Source organism: Lepisma saccharinum, chromosome 18 (assembly GCF_977018435.1).
Source record: "Lepisma saccharinum chromosome 18, izLepSacc3.1, whole genome shotgun sequence".
Lineage (NCBI taxonomy): Eukaryota > Metazoa > Arthropoda > Insecta > Zygentoma > Lepismatidae > Lepisma > Lepisma saccharinum.
The window spans coordinates 3,695,453-3,713,903 of record NC_139246.1 but is presented as its reverse complement, the minus strand read 5'-3'; the positions used below and the strand labels follow the sequence as shown (position 1 = coordinate 3,713,903).

Here is an 18,451-nt window from a genome sequence, read left to right as displayed (position 1 = left end):
TGATTCAATAAAAAAACGGTTTCTTGAATTTTAATGATAAAAAAGACTTCTGGGCCTATGAAAGCACCCCTCAGGTAAATTAGTTTTTCGTACGGCAAGGGGAGGCTAGGATAAACACTTAACAATAATAAATAACATGTTTTTGCTAATTTGTAACTAGAAATGAACGATCCCAATTTCCAAACGGATGGACGGACCCCCTCCCCCCCTTCCCCGACGCCCATGTTTACACCTGAAGCGTTCAGCAAAAATAGAAAGTTTTTGGACTACAGGTGGAAAACTTTTAAGTTTATTTTATTTGTTACAGGTGAACAGTGCATTATAGGGCCCTACATTCCGGGTCAGCGTCTGGGGCGTTACATATACCATACTGATCCCAAGAGCTGGGAAGAAGCTATTGTCATTTGCGCATTGGAAGGGGCCCATTTGGCTATCGTCAATTCGGCCGAGGAAGAAAATGGAATAAAGAATTTGCTTCAAGGTCGTATTTCGTTGCTGGGGATTCATGATGTCAACAGAGAGGGAGTCTTTGAGACAGTTGAAGGTAAGGATTCTCCTATAACTGGTCGCATTTCCAGGTGGCAGCTGACCTTCGTGGCTATTCCTGGCTGTTTCTGTCACCCAGTCGTCTTCAGGACTGCTTGGCACGATGGGTGTCAACCAACCCAGTTGCGAAGTAAAAGCTGCAGAGGTAACATCATACTCCCGAAGCAACGTTGCCAAGCGTATTTCGTTTTGGCCAGTTGCATATCGACCTGTGAGTGGTCGTTCCGGAAACATCATTGTTCAGCACCACGTGTGCAGTTGTACAGTCACGGACACTTCTGGGTTGTAATAATCCCATTGATTTTCAATGGAATCTTTACAACCCAGAACTGTCCGTGACTGTACCATTAACTCCCGTTCATTTGTGTTGCTGACGGTATCGTTGTCGGAGAACTCCCTCGCTTTACAGTACGTTTGGCAACGGTGCACCCGACGTTCATTTGTTTCGCTCCTTGTGACACGTAAATGCCCGAGTCCAGTCGAAGATTATTCCACTGATCCCTGATTCGCTCTTTTACAACCGCCAGCTGGAAACGCGACCAGTAAAGGTATTCTGAGAGTTGCATTGCAGGAAGTACTTCATTTCTCCTGGTAGTACGCAACGGTACGCAGTACCTGCATCTTTTAAGGTGAGAATAGAAAGTAATAAAGATTTATTTTAAAAAGAAATGTGTGTGTGTGTGTCTATGTACATGAATACACAATAATTTATGAACAGACCACAATGTTTTGAGTACTACTACATGGACACCTTAAGAAAATTTTCCAAGGGATGTCAAAATCGACATCATGTTTACACGAAGTGTTTTAAGGAAGATAAGATGAAAGATATGAGAGAAGTAGCGGTAGAGAACAAGAAGAAGGAGAGAATTCTAGAACCACACAGAGAGAGAAAAGGCAAGAGACGGGAAACATAAGTGAGAGAGTGAGATAGGAATAGGGAAGCGAGAGAGGGAGGGAAAGGATTAGAGAAGCTAGAATTAGAGATAGAAGTAGAGATCAGAGAGAGATAAAGAAAGGACACAGAAAAACGAAAGACATAGGAAATAGACATTTGAAAGAAACCAAGCAGAAACGCAGAGAAGAAAGAAATAGAGATGCGAGCAAGAGATAAAGAAATAGATAACCCATAGAGGGAGGAAGAAAATAGAAAAGCAAGAGAAAAAGAAACAAACAAGAGAGGAAGAGAGAGAGAAAAAAAGAACAGAGAAAAGCGAGAAAAAAAGACGAGAGAACTTGTCTGTGCAGCAAGCCTAAAGAAAGTTATGGTGAAAGTGCTTATAAATTTTAACTACCCCTCGTATAACCTCACAATTTAATGAACTTTGGGTAATTAGTGTACTTTTGTTTCCTGCAGGTGATCTCGTATATGGCATGTACAATAATTGGAATAGTGGAGAGCCTAACAATGTCGGGAATGAAGACTGTGGACTTTTACTTAAGACGGGAAAAGTTAATGATCTCAAATGTAACTATAGAAGATCCTTCTTGTGCGAGAAGTATGAAAACGATTGTACTAACCCAAATACATGTTGTGAGTCATATCATTAATATATCTTCTGTATTGTAATGCTTAAGTATCCACTTCATCATTTTCTATGCTTCTTGCACACGAAGGGGACACCAATCTATGTATGACTTTGTTCTGTATATTTTAAACACGATGATATACGTTACGTCACTTTCACTTACACAAATATAATAATTTTCACGCATTTCAGGCACCTGAATGTGCCGAATGTTATCAAATATTTCTGAAAAGTTATCATGTGTCTTAATTTAGTAATGTGTGTAATTATTAGTAAACAGTTATCTCCAAATTAGAATTAAAAACTAAGCCACTGCTTGAGCTATTATTTTTTCTAGCTTCTCAATAATGTCTAATTTAGCTTCAACTTACACTAACATTTAGCTAATAAAGTCTCACATGTAATTGGAATGGGGAAATAAATGTGTAATACATTGAAAGATATTTTTGTATTTTCTTTGTTGTTTTGCATTAACACTGTCTAGTTTATGCATCATGTTTTTTTTTCTATTCCAAATGATATGAAACCAGAAAATATTTGCAAATCACTTAAATAACTGCTACTGGTGTATTTACAATCTTATGTTCGTCTAATTCAGGATAAAATGTATCTTCTTTATAATCGTTACGTAAAGTGACATTACACCACATACTCTATGCAATTGGATACGATTGTCTATCGTAAATAAATTTTCATGCTTTAAAGGTTGAGGTGATTTCATTGCTTCCGAAGAAGATTGTTCCTAATTTATGATTTCAATGCCTTCACTTCTATATTATTGTTGGTTCATTACGCTCGATTTGTGATAGCTTTTAACACTCTTATGCAGCCCGCTCACCGGAGAAGAAGCAATACGACGCGACGCGACGCGACGCGACGCAACGCAACACGACACGACGAGTCACAAGGCGATACGACATTCATTCATTCATTCATTCATACTTTATTGGTTTTAGCTGTTATACCAGCTCTACACAAAGTGTCCTAAAAATATGTCATGCATGACACTGTTACACAAATTACAAATTTTGAATATATACAGTTTTCTTATACATAATTTATCTACATTATTATCATACAAATTTAAAATTGATAATAAATACAATTGTTAAATCTGGTGACTATATCAAGTTACACATTTTGAATATTTACAATTTTCATATGTCTATATTAATATCATGAAAAAATCTACAAATGATAAATACAATTGTTACATCTGGTGAGGATATTAAGCAGGATAAAGAAGTTGGAAGAGGTATTCCTTTTTTTATTAGATTCTTGAATAACATCTCCCTTTGAGTGGTATAAAGTGGACATTGAAATATAACATGATGAGCATCTTCCTGATCTAGATTGCACTTGCACATAGGTGAATTTACTAAATTAATTTTATATAAATGGTGATTTAAACGTATGTGACCTGATCTCAATCTTAGTATTAAAACTAAAAACTTTCTGGGTATATTAAATGTATAAAACCACGGAGTCTTATTGTTTAAATTTAGTATATTTTTATATGAATGACCCATATATGTAACTTTTTGTTTGACCCATATCTCCCAATCTTGTTGAATTTTGTTTTTAACTCTTGGTAACATATCTGTTGATGATAATTATATATTCGTTCTGCGATCCATAATTCTTGCTTCTTTAGCATTTTTATCTGCCAGTTCATTATAATGAAACCCTGAATATGCTGGTATATATGCAAAATGAATTGTCCTTCCCTCTGTAGTTAACTTACCATACAATCTTATTATGTAAAGTACCAATGCTGATGCCTTATATAACTTTTTATATGAAGATTGCACACTGTACAAAACACTTTTAGCATCTGTTAATATTAATATCCTTTTATCTGGAATATTATTAATGTACATCAATGCACGATATATTCCATATGCTTCTGCCGAGAAAATAGAATACTCTCCAGGTAGTCTAAACTTTTTAATATTTCCATTTGAAGAGTCTTTATTTTTTTATTTATTTACATTTTACTTGGGATTACCGCTAAGCAGTTTTTCCCATATCTATATATGTACTGTACATAAACTTACATTTTTTAGTACATTATTATTAAAAGATACTATGAACAATTTTTTTTTTTCTATTAAATAGTTAAGTCACATTTTCTAAAAAAAGATAACAATATATATCCAACTGTAAGGTTAGGTTCACAAATCAAAGATTCCAAACACTGAGGAAAAGGAATTTCACAGTTTATAAGAGTTTTATAGAATGTCTCTCTTTCTTGTGTGTATCTATTACACTCAAATAGGATATGGTGTATATCTTCCTTGTTGCCACATGTACAGTTTGGGTTTTGTAGAATCCGGATCTTTTGTAGTTGTATGTCCTGACCTAATACGATTTAGTAATACTATCACATTCCGTGAACCTTGAACCTTTGTAAACCAAGGCCTCTTTCTATTGAAATTAGCTATCCTCTGATAAAAGCTGCCTGCATTTTGAAATTCACCTTTGCACCATTCCGTCCAGTTTTCCTTCAACTTTTTCTTCACCCTCGGTAGAAGGTCTGTGTACCAGGTTTTCAACTGCAGTACAGGTTGAATTACCCTAGCTTGTTTTGCATACAAATCTGCCATATCATTTCCTAAATTTTGACAATGTGCTTTAACCCAGGTTAAATGAATTATCTTTCCCCTGCTCCTTAAATTTTGTAAAGTTTTTACACAGTTTATAATGTATGGGGAGCATTTAAATAATAAATCATAATTGGACTGAATTGAATATAATACACTTTTGGAATCCGTTAATATTAATATATTTTTTTCTTGCAATTTATATGTATAAATTAGTGCTTGATAAATTGCATAAGCTTCAGCTGTAAAAATAGAAAAATCTTCCGGTAAATGTATCATAATTGATTCCTTCTTCTGTACATCATAAACAGCACATCCTACATTTTGACTACTTTTTGAACCATCTGTATATATAAAGTAATAATCTTTCCATCTTTCCATGTAATCATATTTGGTATATTGTTCAGGAAAATAAATATCTCTATATTCACAAACAGGAAAATCTAGAGTATATATGGGCTTACTCCTTACTTTCAATAATTTTTGATGATCCTCATAGTACTCATTATATAATTGCACCCATCCTATATCTTCGCAGTTATTAATTTTGCCTGTATCATATAATTCAACCAAGTCGAATAGAATGTCGTTAAACGGATGATTAACTTCTGACATTGTTTTTAACAGATATTTAATAGACATTTCCCTTTTCCTATAACTTAAGTTCCATTCGCATGCTTCCATGTATACAGCAACATTAGGAGTACTCTTCATCAGTCCTAGACACTTTCGTAGAACTTTCCTCTGCATTACTTCCAAAGGACGAAATACACGTTCTGAAATTGTATTAAAGACTATAATCCCGTATTCTATTGTTGGTTTGTAATAGTTTTTGTAAAAATTCATCATGGTACTAGGATGACTTCCCCATTTTGTTGTAGCCATAGAACGAAATACATTGTAAATTACTTCTGCCTTTTTCACTAACATTTTTACATGAGGTTTCCATGTTAATTTACTATCAAATATAACGCCTAAATATTTCACTGAATTTTCTATAGGAATGTGTAACTTTTTTGTATATTGATTCACATTTTTCGGAGCTCCTTTTTTACTAAATATAATCAACTTGGATTTTTCTGACGATATATTCATAGACCTATTCTCAAGAAATTTCTTTATCTCTATTATTTTCGCTTCCATGTTGGTGACTCCTTTATCTACTTGCTTGACACTCTCATATATACATAAATCATCTGCATATTGTATAAATCCAAATGGCTCAGGACATATTCTTTGAACATCCATTAAATATATATTAAAAAGTAGAGGACTTAAAGGGCTTCCCTGTGGAAGTCCCCTTGTTATCCATCTAGGACCCTCAACTTTATTGTGAAAGTAAAAATATAAACAACGATTTTTTAATAGATTCCAAATTATTTTTAGATGCATATAAGGTATTTTCAGATTTTGTAGAATGTTTAATAATTTATTTATATTTACATTATCATATGCCCCTTTAATATCTAAGAAAGCAGCAATAAGACTACTTTTCCTTTTCATTGTATCATAAATTTTTGATGATAACATTGCCAAGGCATCTGTACACCACATTCCCTTCCTAAATCCAACTTGAAGCCTTGAAAATAATTCCTGTCCCTCTATATGCCAACTTATTCTCTTTAGAATTAATTTTTCAAAAATTTTCCCCAGTACTGAAGACAAAGCTATCGGTCTATAAGATTCTCCTTTATGTGGACTTTTGCCAGGTTTCAATATTGGTAAAATCATTTGAGTGTACCACGATTGCGGTACATTTCCTGAATTCATTATATAATTGTAGATGTTACAAAGATATATTATACCACATTCCGGTAAATTTTGAATCATCGAGTATGTTATTCCATCTTTTCCTGGAGTTGTGTCCTTGGTTCTAATTATTATGTCTCGATCATGATATTGGTGTATAATCCTTGTGAATGTCTATCTTTAGCACTGAAAGAGAAAATTTCATCAGGGTCATCTGCAGGTTCGTGTTTATTATTACATGTTACCTTCATAATAAATTCATCTTTCCAGGTTTCTTTGAGTGGTATTAATCGAGGGGTATGTGGTTTGCGGATTGATTTAAATTTAGCCCACACGGTACTGATACCCTCTTTGTTATTTATGTCTTCACAATACTTTTCCCACGATTGTCTTTTTGCACTGATATAACATTTCTTGGCCTGCGCTATTGCTTTCTTATAATTAATCCAAGTTTCCTGATTTGGTATTGTTTTATAAACTTTAGTAGCTTCAATTCTCTGTATTTTAAAATTTTGGCAATCTTTATTCCACCAGTGTACTATTGGATACTTTTTTACAACTTCCTCTTTTGCCCTTGTACATGATCTGTCCATAACAATACTAACAGAATCTACAAAATAATCATATGTACTCTTATCAATATTATTTAAATCTGTATTTTTAAATAAGATTGTAAGTAATTTAGAATATTTATTCCAATCAGCTTCCTTAACTTTCCATTTTCTGAGCGGAATAGTGAAAGATCTCACTGAATTAGTATCAGTATAAAAGAAACATGGATAATGGTCACTGGTTCTTTGATCACTGTCTGTTTCCCACTGAAATTGACCACATATATCATCTGACATGAACGTTAAATCTATAGCTGTTGGCCGAGTACCTAATCTTCCTATATAGGTAGCAGACCCGTCATTAATTACAGTAAAGTTGTACAAATCCATACATTCTACTAACACTTTCCCCAACTTATCTTCATCCTGATCTCCCCATATTGTGTGATGGCAATTGAAATCTCCTGCTATAATAAAAGGCTTTTCTATGCATTGAAACATTTGCGATAATGTATTTGTCGTTAATTTCTGTGACTCTGCACATGTAGGAATATATATAGATATAATACTAACTTTTTGATTCATAAAAGCAATTTTAATTCCTACGACTTCAATTTTGTATGTGTCGTATATAGACAATGTATAATCAAAAGATATAGGTTCAAATGGAGTGCTTTCATGAATCATAATTGCAACTCCTTTACTATCATCTTTAATCTTTTCATAAATCATGTGATAATGATTTACTTTAAAATAATTTATGTTTGATGGGTTCACAGAGATTTCCGATAAACATATAAGTTCAGGTCTATATTCATCTATTAATTTCACCAGATTTTGCTTTCTTGCTTTCAGTGATCTTACATTCCAGTGTACACCCACGAATGTTTTCCATTATTTTTCCTTCCACACCCTAAGGTGTCTCTCCAAAAATTTCCAAATCCTCAATAATTTTCTGCACCTGGCCATTTATTTGTGAGCATTCTGTTAGTATTTCTTTTATATTTAATAAGTCAGAATTTTTAGTTAATGTCGCCATAAGTTTCGCCATTAATTGTAACAAATTATACATAAGATCCTTCTGAGATGTTATGTGAGGAAAGTACACAATTTTTTTCTGTTCTTCATTGTTGTAGATTCCGATATTCACCTCCTGCAGGCTTCTATTTGTACTATCCACGTCTTCCTCATTATTCCTTGTCTTAATAACAGTTCCTGTAGACTTTCCATTTAATTGTTTTTGATTACTTTGTAATTTCTTTAGAGAACCTTTACTTGATTCTCCTTCAGAATTTCCATTATAATTCTTTGTTTGTGAATAGGAATTTAGTCTGAAATTTTTTCCATATTTATTTTCAAATTTGGAATAGTCTCTATGATGTTCTGGAGGAACTCTTTTCCATGAAACATTTTCCAAGTATGTATCTGATTTTCTTTCACCACAATCACTTAAGGCTTCAAATCTGTTTTGTATTGTTATGCTATTTCCTACAACACCAGTCTTTCTTGTGTTAATTTCACTTATTTGACTTTTGTTTATATGTTTTTTTATTTGATCAGCATATGAGTTGCCTTGAACAACATAATTGCTTGGAACATTACCTGTTATTACTTTCTCTCTTGCATCTTGCCGGGATAAATTATCATATGCCATAACTCTCATGATTTCTCTTTCCATTTCCCATTTTACACATGACTTATCAGTAGCAACATGTTCTCCTCCGCAATTTAAACACTTCGGAGTTTCATTACAATTTTCATGTTCCTCTCTTCCACATCTAGCACACTTAGCTTTATCCTTGCATATGGCTGCTGAATGTGCGAACCTGTAACATTTCTTACATTGCATCACATTTCTAACTTTAGGAGTAACATCGAAAATGTGACTAACCACTATAATCTGTTTAGGCATTTCTTGAGATCTAAACGTGATTGATATTAGCTTAGTAGGAACAAAATAATATGAACCATCATCTCTTCGAATTCTCTTTTTCATTCTTTCCACTGATATTACTGTCGGGTCTTCAATACTTTCCTTAATTTCCTCCTCTTCAAATTCAGTGGGTACACCATATATCAATCCTTTCTTCACCAATAAGGATTCTGGAATGAACACATCAATATTATTTACCTTATGAAAATGCATATTTTTCATGAAATTGTTAGCTTCATTCCTGGTGTAAAAATAAATCTTTGCTCTATATAAGCCACTTGGTTGGATATATCTGACCCTTATATCTTTCTTTCGCAATTCATTGCCTATTTTCATGGAGTTAAATTTCTTTTCTGCACCTTTTGTACTAGTCATTATTACTAAATATGGCCCATTATGTGTATCATAATACATTTTACACTTGTCTACATTATTTTCTCTTCGACCTTCTCCAAACGTGTGTACTTTATCTCTATTATCTAATCTGTCTATCCTTACCGCTTTTGCTGGAACTTGATCATCTTCAGAAGATCTGACTCTTTTAGCTTGTTTTCTAGATGTTTCTTCTATAATGTTATCTTCTATAACAATATCATTGTCTTCTACCAAGTTCGTTATAATTTCTACTTGATTATTAAGTTCCATATAACCTATGGCATCCGCCATGACGTTAACAAGAACTGCCTTACGAAAATCACATTAATGAGTATAATTCCTTTTACCGTAGTTTTAAACTTCAACTTAAATAAGTATATGGGATTAACTCAATTCCAGTCACAAAATTATCTCTTTATAAACAGCACTCACTTAATTAACAACTATTAATATTACCACAATATTACACAAACAGCTCAGTTTCCATCAACCACAGGCTCAAGTCCTATATGTCCATTTGAAGAGTCAATAAAAGCACATCCTACTTCTTCTTTATTTTTTGATGCATCTGTGTATATGAATCTATAATTCTCCCAATTTTGTAAATATAATTGAATATTTGCATAAACGCGATACGACAAGACGAGTCGTTTTGTTTGTTAGCTAAAATAGAATAGGAGATTTCGATCATGTACGCAATAGGCCTAGGTCTGTCTTTTATAATTTGGGAAGTGGGTAACGATGCATTATAACAGTTTACAGCAGAATTAGTGTATCAATGTGTATGTAGAATTGATATATCAGTTTATATGTTGTGAATTGAATATATTTCTAGCAAATAATTGGTTAGATTATACGAAATTAACCATTTAATATAAGATTCAATGACAACATTTAATTGCTGGCTTCAAGTTGCCCGAGTCTCTGGTCTGTGATTAGATGTCTCTGCCTGAAGTAAATCGATTCGCGCATGCGCAGATCGTTTCGTTCCAAACTGCTCCACGCAAGACGAAATTCCAAGGGCCTTCGTTGTATTGTCGCTAACCGTCGCAACCTGTCGCACGCTGACTCGGGTCAATAGTTTCGTATGGTGTGCGGCTGACCTTAACGTTCTTTTGCCGGCGACGTTACTAGCTGTGAAACTTCCACGTTGTCTCAGCAGCAAACAGTTTTTTTTACTGAACCTGTTTCTCTTCTCCAATCCACCCCCATTTTGGCATTGGATTCGTCCAGCCAGCGCATGCGCGCTTGCGATGTTCGGCGATAAAGGCAGACGGATTATCCCAACCAGCAAAAATCTCCCAGGAATATCCATTGGATATCCACAATGTCCAGATAAGATCCATGGATATTATGGATATCTATTGAATGTCCATTAGATATAAATTTCTGGACGTCTTATGATATCCAGAACTGGACATCTAAAACTCGACAAATTCTTGATTTCTAATACATAGCCTAAACGTGTGTAGAACTGGTTGTAAGAAACATTGTCCAATTCCGAATATCCAATACGTCGCCAGATCTCTTCCAAAACTGGATATCCAAAATACATACAATTCTGGATATCTAATACATGTATAGAACTGATCCAAAATTTGTTATCCAACAATGAACATAAATAGGATATGTTTTGAATATTAGAAAATGGTAGGAGTGTGCTGGATCTCGAAAAGTCGGGACCGGGATCGGGAAAAAAAATTATCTTCCAAATCCCCACTTCGCGAAATGAATTCCCTACTTTTCGCCATCCCGAGCAGTCGGAAAATACCGAATGGTCATTTTTAAAAGTCGTTAATTCTCGGCGTTTTCTGCATTATAAATGTCTGTAACTTATGGAAAATTGTTCGTTTTTGTACCAGAAATGCGAAAACAATCACTTAAAGTGAAAGTTACGTGTAGAATTCGAGATTTCCAGAGCTTCGGGAAATTTTGAACATTAGCAATCCCGAAAATTTCCCGACTTTGTCAGGAAATTGCGAATTTTTCCCCTCCCGAATGTCGGGATTTAAAAAATTTCCCGTCCCGACCCAAAAAGTTCTGTCCCGCACACGCCTAGAAAATTGTCATAGTATTCCCGTTGTGTATACTTTTTTTATATTTTATCTTGCAATTGAAACAATAATTGAATTGAAGCATTAGCGTTTCTGTACATATATGAAATGTCATTATATGCAAGAAAAAATATTGCGCTGCGAAGTTCAATAGAACACACATATAACACCCGAAATAAGCAGCTCTTAAAGCCTTACTTCACCAGGCTAACATTAGTTCAAGAAGGACCCCAACAGATGGCAATTAAAATATTCAACCATTTACCAAATGACATAAAAGCAGAAAGTATGACAAGTTTCAAAAATAAATTAAAGAAACTATTAGTTAATAAGGAATATTATAGTGTTAGTGAATATCTAGATTGTAAATTATAGAAAATTTGTAATTATATATTTTTATTTTATATGAACTGTACTGAACCCTCCAAATACCAATGTATATGGTTAATATGGAGTAATAAATTGAAACTTATTTACTTGTTCTATTTAGTGATTTAATATTTTTCTTCTTAGAATCAGAAAATTTCGATTTAGTCTTACTAAACGCTACAATACAATCGAGACTAAAATCGAGTAAATCCTACTTAGCTCAACCGGGAATACCCGTTCCTTATATTTAGCATAGACATATGTACTTTTTGTGTTCATACAATATCCAAATTACGTACAAAAATTTCTAAATCAAAGCATAATGTCCAGATTACGTCCCCACTTGATGTCCAAAACATGTTCAAAAGTGATCCGAAAATGTCCAAAACATATCCATTTCTGGATATCTTTTGGATATCACGTATGCGGACAAATAGATACCCAGCAGATATCCAGTGGATGTCAATTGGACATTCCTGGATATCTTTAGGATATTCAGAACTTCCGACACAAATATACAAAATATATCCAGTGGATATCTTTTGGACGTTTGTGTGCTGTGTGGGATATTGTACAGGTTTCTTATTACCTATGGCGCAGTTATAGGCTAAACACAGCATGAAATTGTTTATTTATTGCCCTTTACACAGTATCTTGACAATGATTGATCAGATAATAGTTTTGTTATCTTATACCTTAAAAGAAAATTAAGCCCATGTATGCAATTGATATGGGGTTCCATCATGCAGAGTTGGTGAAAGTGTCGTTCACTTTTTATGTTTGCATAGTTGAACATAAATCGACAGTGTCCATAAATCAATTATCAACTTAAGTGACCACACGCCAGTTGACAAATCACAGGCTAACTCTCCTAGTGGTGTCAGCCCACCTTATTAAGTTTAAAGATAGCAACTGTTGGCGTTTATACATTCAAGCTGCAGGGAGTGAAATAAGCCAAGGGCAGAGCATTGATAATAACACTGTGCAACAATGGTTTTGTTAAAAGTAAAATTTCAACGGTTCTTCATGTTTTGCCACCTGCTGATTCCGAAAATGAAGTCAGAGATTGTCAATCACCCACCATTTTTTTGTAACATTAAAAATATAATTCTGCATTATTATTGCAGCATGCAGTCCATAATTAGCTGATTGGTGTTCAATATTTAAAATACTTTTATGTCTTTGCTCCAACAATACGCTAGTAACTTTATGCCTTTGATGTCTGCATGAATGACAACAAGTAAACTTGTTAAACAATTCAACTGAAAAATTTGACAACGATTAACTTTACAACACAATGCTGTGATTTAACTGTTATGTCTACTTCTCATTTCAATAGCAAGTTGACTGGAGGAAAGAAGCTTTTCCTGAGTGTTCTTCAGTTCCAGTGAGTGTTTCGAAGCAAAGACAGAATCATGTTAAGAAGTTGCGTAAATGACAGGAACAATTTTTGTTATATCGGTGGTGAGTTGACCTTGAAAGCAAATAGGAGAACATTTACTCCTCGTGTAAGAAGAGCTTGAGTGTTAATTTGACAATAAGATAGACGAAAACAAGAAATGGGCCCCTGATATCTGTTGTGCGAACTGTGTAACGCTTTTGAGTGGTTGGCTGAGAGGATCTCGTTATATGCCTTTTGGAGTTCCTATAATATGGCGGAAACCTAAGGATCGTATAACAGACTGCTATTTTTGCTGACAAATATATCTGGGATAAATTCGAAATCAAGGCATACAGTGAAATATCCATCACTAGAATCAGCAACTCGACCGGTGCCTCATGGACCTGGAGTTCCCATACCTGCTCCACCAGATGACATATGTGTAACGGAAGAAAGGGAAAGTGTTCCTGACAAATGTAGCGAATTGCATAATGATCCTGATTTTGTGGGGAGTGTTTCAACAGCTGAACCTCACTTAATAACTCAAGAGGATCTTAACGATTTAGTTTGAGATCTAAAGTTAAGTAAGGGTAAAGCAGAACTGCTTGCATCGCGATTAAAAGGATGGCATTTGTTGGAGAGTAACACTAGAGTTACTTTTTTCCGGTAACGCCAAAAAGACTTTGTAGATATGTATGCTGAAGATAAGGACCTTGTTTTCTGTTGTATCATCGATGGTCTATTAGAGTCACTACGTGTTGTCCATAAAAGTGAAGAATGGCGTTTGATTTTTGACTCTTCGAAAACAAGTTTGAAAGGAGTTCTACTGCACAATGGAGATAAATATCCAAGCATTCCCGTAGCATATTGCTGGGGCATGAAGGAAAGTTATGAAAATATGAAACTGTTATTAACAAATACCTAGTACTGTAAATACTCTTGGCAGATATGTGGAGATTTAAAAGTTATTGCTATCTTCTCAGGATTGCAACTAGGTTACACCAAATGTTGCTGTTTCCTATTGGAATAGGACAGCAGAGATAGAAAAAATCATTGTTAAAAAGAACTGGCCGAAGAGAGAGTCACTCATCGCAGGACAGGAGAATTTTGTTCATCCACCACTTGTAAGTTCAGACAAAATCTTACTGCATCCTCTCCACATAAAGCTTGGTCTGATGAAGAATTTTGTAAAAGAAATGGATCGTGAGGGTGGTGGATTTATGTTCTTCAAAGAGAGGTTTCCGCAAATTACTGAGGCGCAACTAAAAGAGGGAATATTTGTTGGCCCTCAAATCAGGAAACTAATGAAAGATTATGACTTTGAAAAGAACCTAAATGAGCTGGAATTGGCTGCTTGGCAATCTTTGAAGGAAGTTTGCATACATTTCCTCAGAAACTACAAGTCAGAAAATTACAGAGAACGTATCAGTAATTTGATTCAGAACTATCATGCTCTGGGGTGTAATATGTCTCTGAAGATACACTTTTTAGACTCTCACCTCGTTTCTTCTCGCAAAACCTTGGGACTTCTCTTTTAACAGACAAAAACTTCAATTTTGTTGGACAGTGTACTTAGTGATAGAAACATTTAACTCGCTACATTTGTGAATGGTATAACATATTTAATAATATTCTCACAATTTTCTGAACTCTTACTACATTTATGATGAAATATCTTCACATTTTTTTTATGGATTAACAAAACTGCTCATTGCACAAAAGAGGATTGATTGTACCTGAGTATGCACAAGTCAATATAGAAAAAGGCGATTATATTTGAGGAGTGCACAACCGAAAAGTTGTGCTCCTTTCCTGAAAGGATTTTTCGCAAAGGTAATAAAAAAATTTAATGCCTCCTATTTTAAATGAGATATTGTTTTTAAACGTAGGTGTTCATAATTCTTTAAAGGATGCTCAAACATTGGATTGAGGCTGAGATGGAAACAAAGCAGACAGTGGAAGGAATTAATATTAGGGAGCAGAGGAGAGCAAGAACAGTAGGTCTAGTTATTTTAATTTAGTGTGCACAGCATAAACTATGATGCTTTATTTCAACCTGACCACTGAGTCGTCGAATGGGGATGCGATGAAATTTACCTTCATCAATTTCATAATATTCCTTCCCAGGCCCGTACTCAGGACTTCCTTCAGGGCTGGCAGATCCGAAAATTTGGAACTTAACTGCTGTTGGATGGATTGACGACAAAATGCATCGTACTGACAACAGTTCAAAATTTGAAAAAATAGTATTAAATTATATTTTATTTCAATTAGAAGCGGAAAAATATTTGTCCATCAGTTATGAATTAGTAACAAAGCTTTAAATAATTCTCTACTACTCAAAGCTTGGAGATATATATATGCATCTACAATACGGAATGACATTGCACAGCTCAAAAATAAACATAAGGCAGAAAAAAGACATGGTAAATTCCTATTGCCCGTTCGCACCTATTTAAACACTTGTCTGCATAATGTCACACCTCTTATGGGAAAGGAATAACAACAAGATTGAAGAGTACTTTAGTGCAACTCACATGATTTATGTACGTGTCTTTTTTGCTCTAGCTGTTGCTTTAGTGTCTCATTCAAATGTCTTATTATGACTACTGAACAAACTGTGGAACATGAAGGTTTCGTTGCAATCTTAGTATCTTATAAGAAGTGAATAATTGTGTATCAACGTTTGGACGTTCAAAGTATGAATATATGAATTATGGTAAGGTAAAAGTGAGAATATGTTGTCAGTATTCACACTTCTTGTTTTTTTACTTACAATGGCAATACTTATCTAACATCGGATGCTTGTAGGATAAAGTTTATGGCTTCCAAGCAAGTTGTAATCAACAACAGCAAGAACAATTCCTATATATAATGTGAGCAAATGGAGTGACAAAAGTGTCACAAAAGCATAGAACAAAGGAGCAATGATCCATCCAGCACCAACCGCGCGGCTTGCAACATGCACAGCGAATGAATTCACCAACTGGATTACTTCTCCCATAATAATTCGCATAAGAACGGCCTAGAAGATTCACAATCACAGGTGCTGATTTTCTCGTTTCTCCTCACACAACCTGCTACCTTCACTTGGTGCAAAGGTACATAAACCTTAATCTTAAAACTCAGCTAGCTTATCTACAGGGTAGGGTTATTTGTAGACAACGAAACCAGACAGGATGCCTTCCAATGGAGACGTTTAAACGAATATATTATGTAAACACAGGATACATGGAGTAAGAATTTTACATGATAAGCTACGTTCTTCTATAATTTTCTCGTTTACAGTCAATTTTCATCTCTATATGATTTTTATTATTTATTTTCTCTATTTGAATATTCTTCTATCTGGACTTCCTTCGTAATGGACAGATCTGGATCTGGACTTCCTTCTTGTCTTCTTTGTAAACTTCCCTCTGGATTTCAATTTGTTTATGTTTTGACTATTTAACGAATTCCTTTATCCTTTTCCAACTTTTTCCTTTAAGCTTTGGGAATAATACTAATATCCTCCCTTGCGGCTGAGATTGTAACGCGCCAACACTAATTGAGTACAACAGAGTGTATACTTGGTGCAAACGATTGACACGCGCATCCAAGTAGGTGCTACGGTTAAAATGCGCAACCAAAAAGTGCTGTGGGGCGTCGATTGGAACGCGCACGCCACTGATGTAAACAAAATTTCCGCTACGGGAATGGTAAATCAACCAAACAGATGCAATATCTGTTCAAAAACACAAACTTGTATCAGTGCTTTGCCTTCGTTAATTTTCATATTAACTTACATATGATCACTGATTTGATTTATAAAATGTATATATTAATTTATTTATTTCATATTTATTCTTTGTCTTCTTATAATATATTCTATTGTTTTTCATCTTTCCAATTTGCTTTGATCTTATTTATAAAGTTATTCACATATATTATGCCAATTCTTAATCTTGCACGCCTGGTGCTGCCATCTCTATTCCTCTTTGGCAAACTATTTACATTACTGGGTCCTATTGGGTACGTAACAATCCACAGTGTTTATCGTGGTCAGGTTGTCCGTCATCTCAATGGGTGTAAATGGAGTGCACATCGTCCCCTGAAAGTAATGCAAATATCATAATTTAAGTTAATATTCATCTCACATGAGCACAGACTACACAGTTCTACAAGGCTTTTGCTACCAGTGCCGAGTCCTAAATGCCAACGGAGTGTTATGCTCATCAAAGTGTGGGTACAAATAACCCGTGGTGGTTATTTAGGGCCAGAGGCTACCCACCGACTGCAAACTTCACACCCACATGCCCCAGCAGAGGTGTCCAATCAGTGAAGGGGTGACGTGTGGTCAGCACGACGACCCCCCAGTCGTTGGTGTAGGTTTCAATGACCGGGTTACGCTACTCATTCGTAGCTCCCCAATTTCCTTGCGTAAGTGAGTGGCCACCTGTACCATACATAGACCGAAATCTGAGGAGACAAGTTATTACGCTTCCCCCAGAAGACTCGAACCAGCGATCGTCCCGTAGGCGGAACCTAAAGCATTATGGCCTAGACAGCATGGCCACGGTGCGGGAATGTATAAAGTAAAGTATATGTTTGCATTTGCTAGTGTGGGCGTAAAGAAATTACGGTGAATATTAGAAAAAAAGTGTCTTTCACAACCTCAGAACAAAACCAAAATGCATTTTTTGTATCAAGGAAACAGATCTTAATCGTGTGTTAGCACTAAATATTCAATTCAAAATTCTCTCTTGTGGAAACACCCTTTCATTTTCCTTCATACTGGTGTCTCTCATATCTTATCTTCTCTTTGATAACAGAATGAGTATGTCATGGTTCTTCGTTGCTAAGTTGGCATGGATTTTTCATATTTAAGAATTATTAAGCAATAATTGCAATTTTTATGGTAAGTACTCTTAATATAATTTAAGTGTATTGAATATAGTAATATTAACTAAATCAGTCACTACATTACTCTGTAATGCAGAGTATTATAATCAAGTATTCGTCAGTATATTTTTATCTTAGCCTGGTACAGAATGGGTGTATGCAATATGGTGACATGACAGTACACACTCAACGTTTTCGTTTCACGGCGCCCGTAATGTTTCGAGATTTTTCCGTGGCGCCCAAGTCAGGATGTAGGCCTATCTGACACTTGTAAAGCTCAGTTAGTGTGGTGAGGTTGCTAGCCTTAAGTTATAAAATAAATACATATTTCAAATTCAGAAATATTTTATTTGAAAAAAGGACTAAATAAGCACATAGTGGAAAAATCATATCATTTCAATGAAAACATTGGGCCCACTATCATATATAAAGCCGTGAATGGGTTTACGTTTAAAAAGGCTAAAAAAGACTTCTTAAATG

At 34.8% G+C, this 18,451-nt stretch overlaps 1 protein-coding gene across 1 annotated transcript; it reads left to right on the top strand.

Annotated features, from left to right (window-relative positions):
* Positions 1-369: 369 nt before the first annotated feature.
* LOC146002694 (mannose-binding protein C-like) lies at positions 370-2,484 on the top strand (the record flags this gene model as incomplete). Its single annotated transcript, XM_083140654.1, has 2 exons — positions 370-544; positions 1,904-2,484. Coding segments are annotated over 2 exons (369 nt in total), but the record flags the coding sequence as incomplete, so codon positions are not given.
* Positions 2,485-18,451: the final 15,967 nt, after the last annotated feature.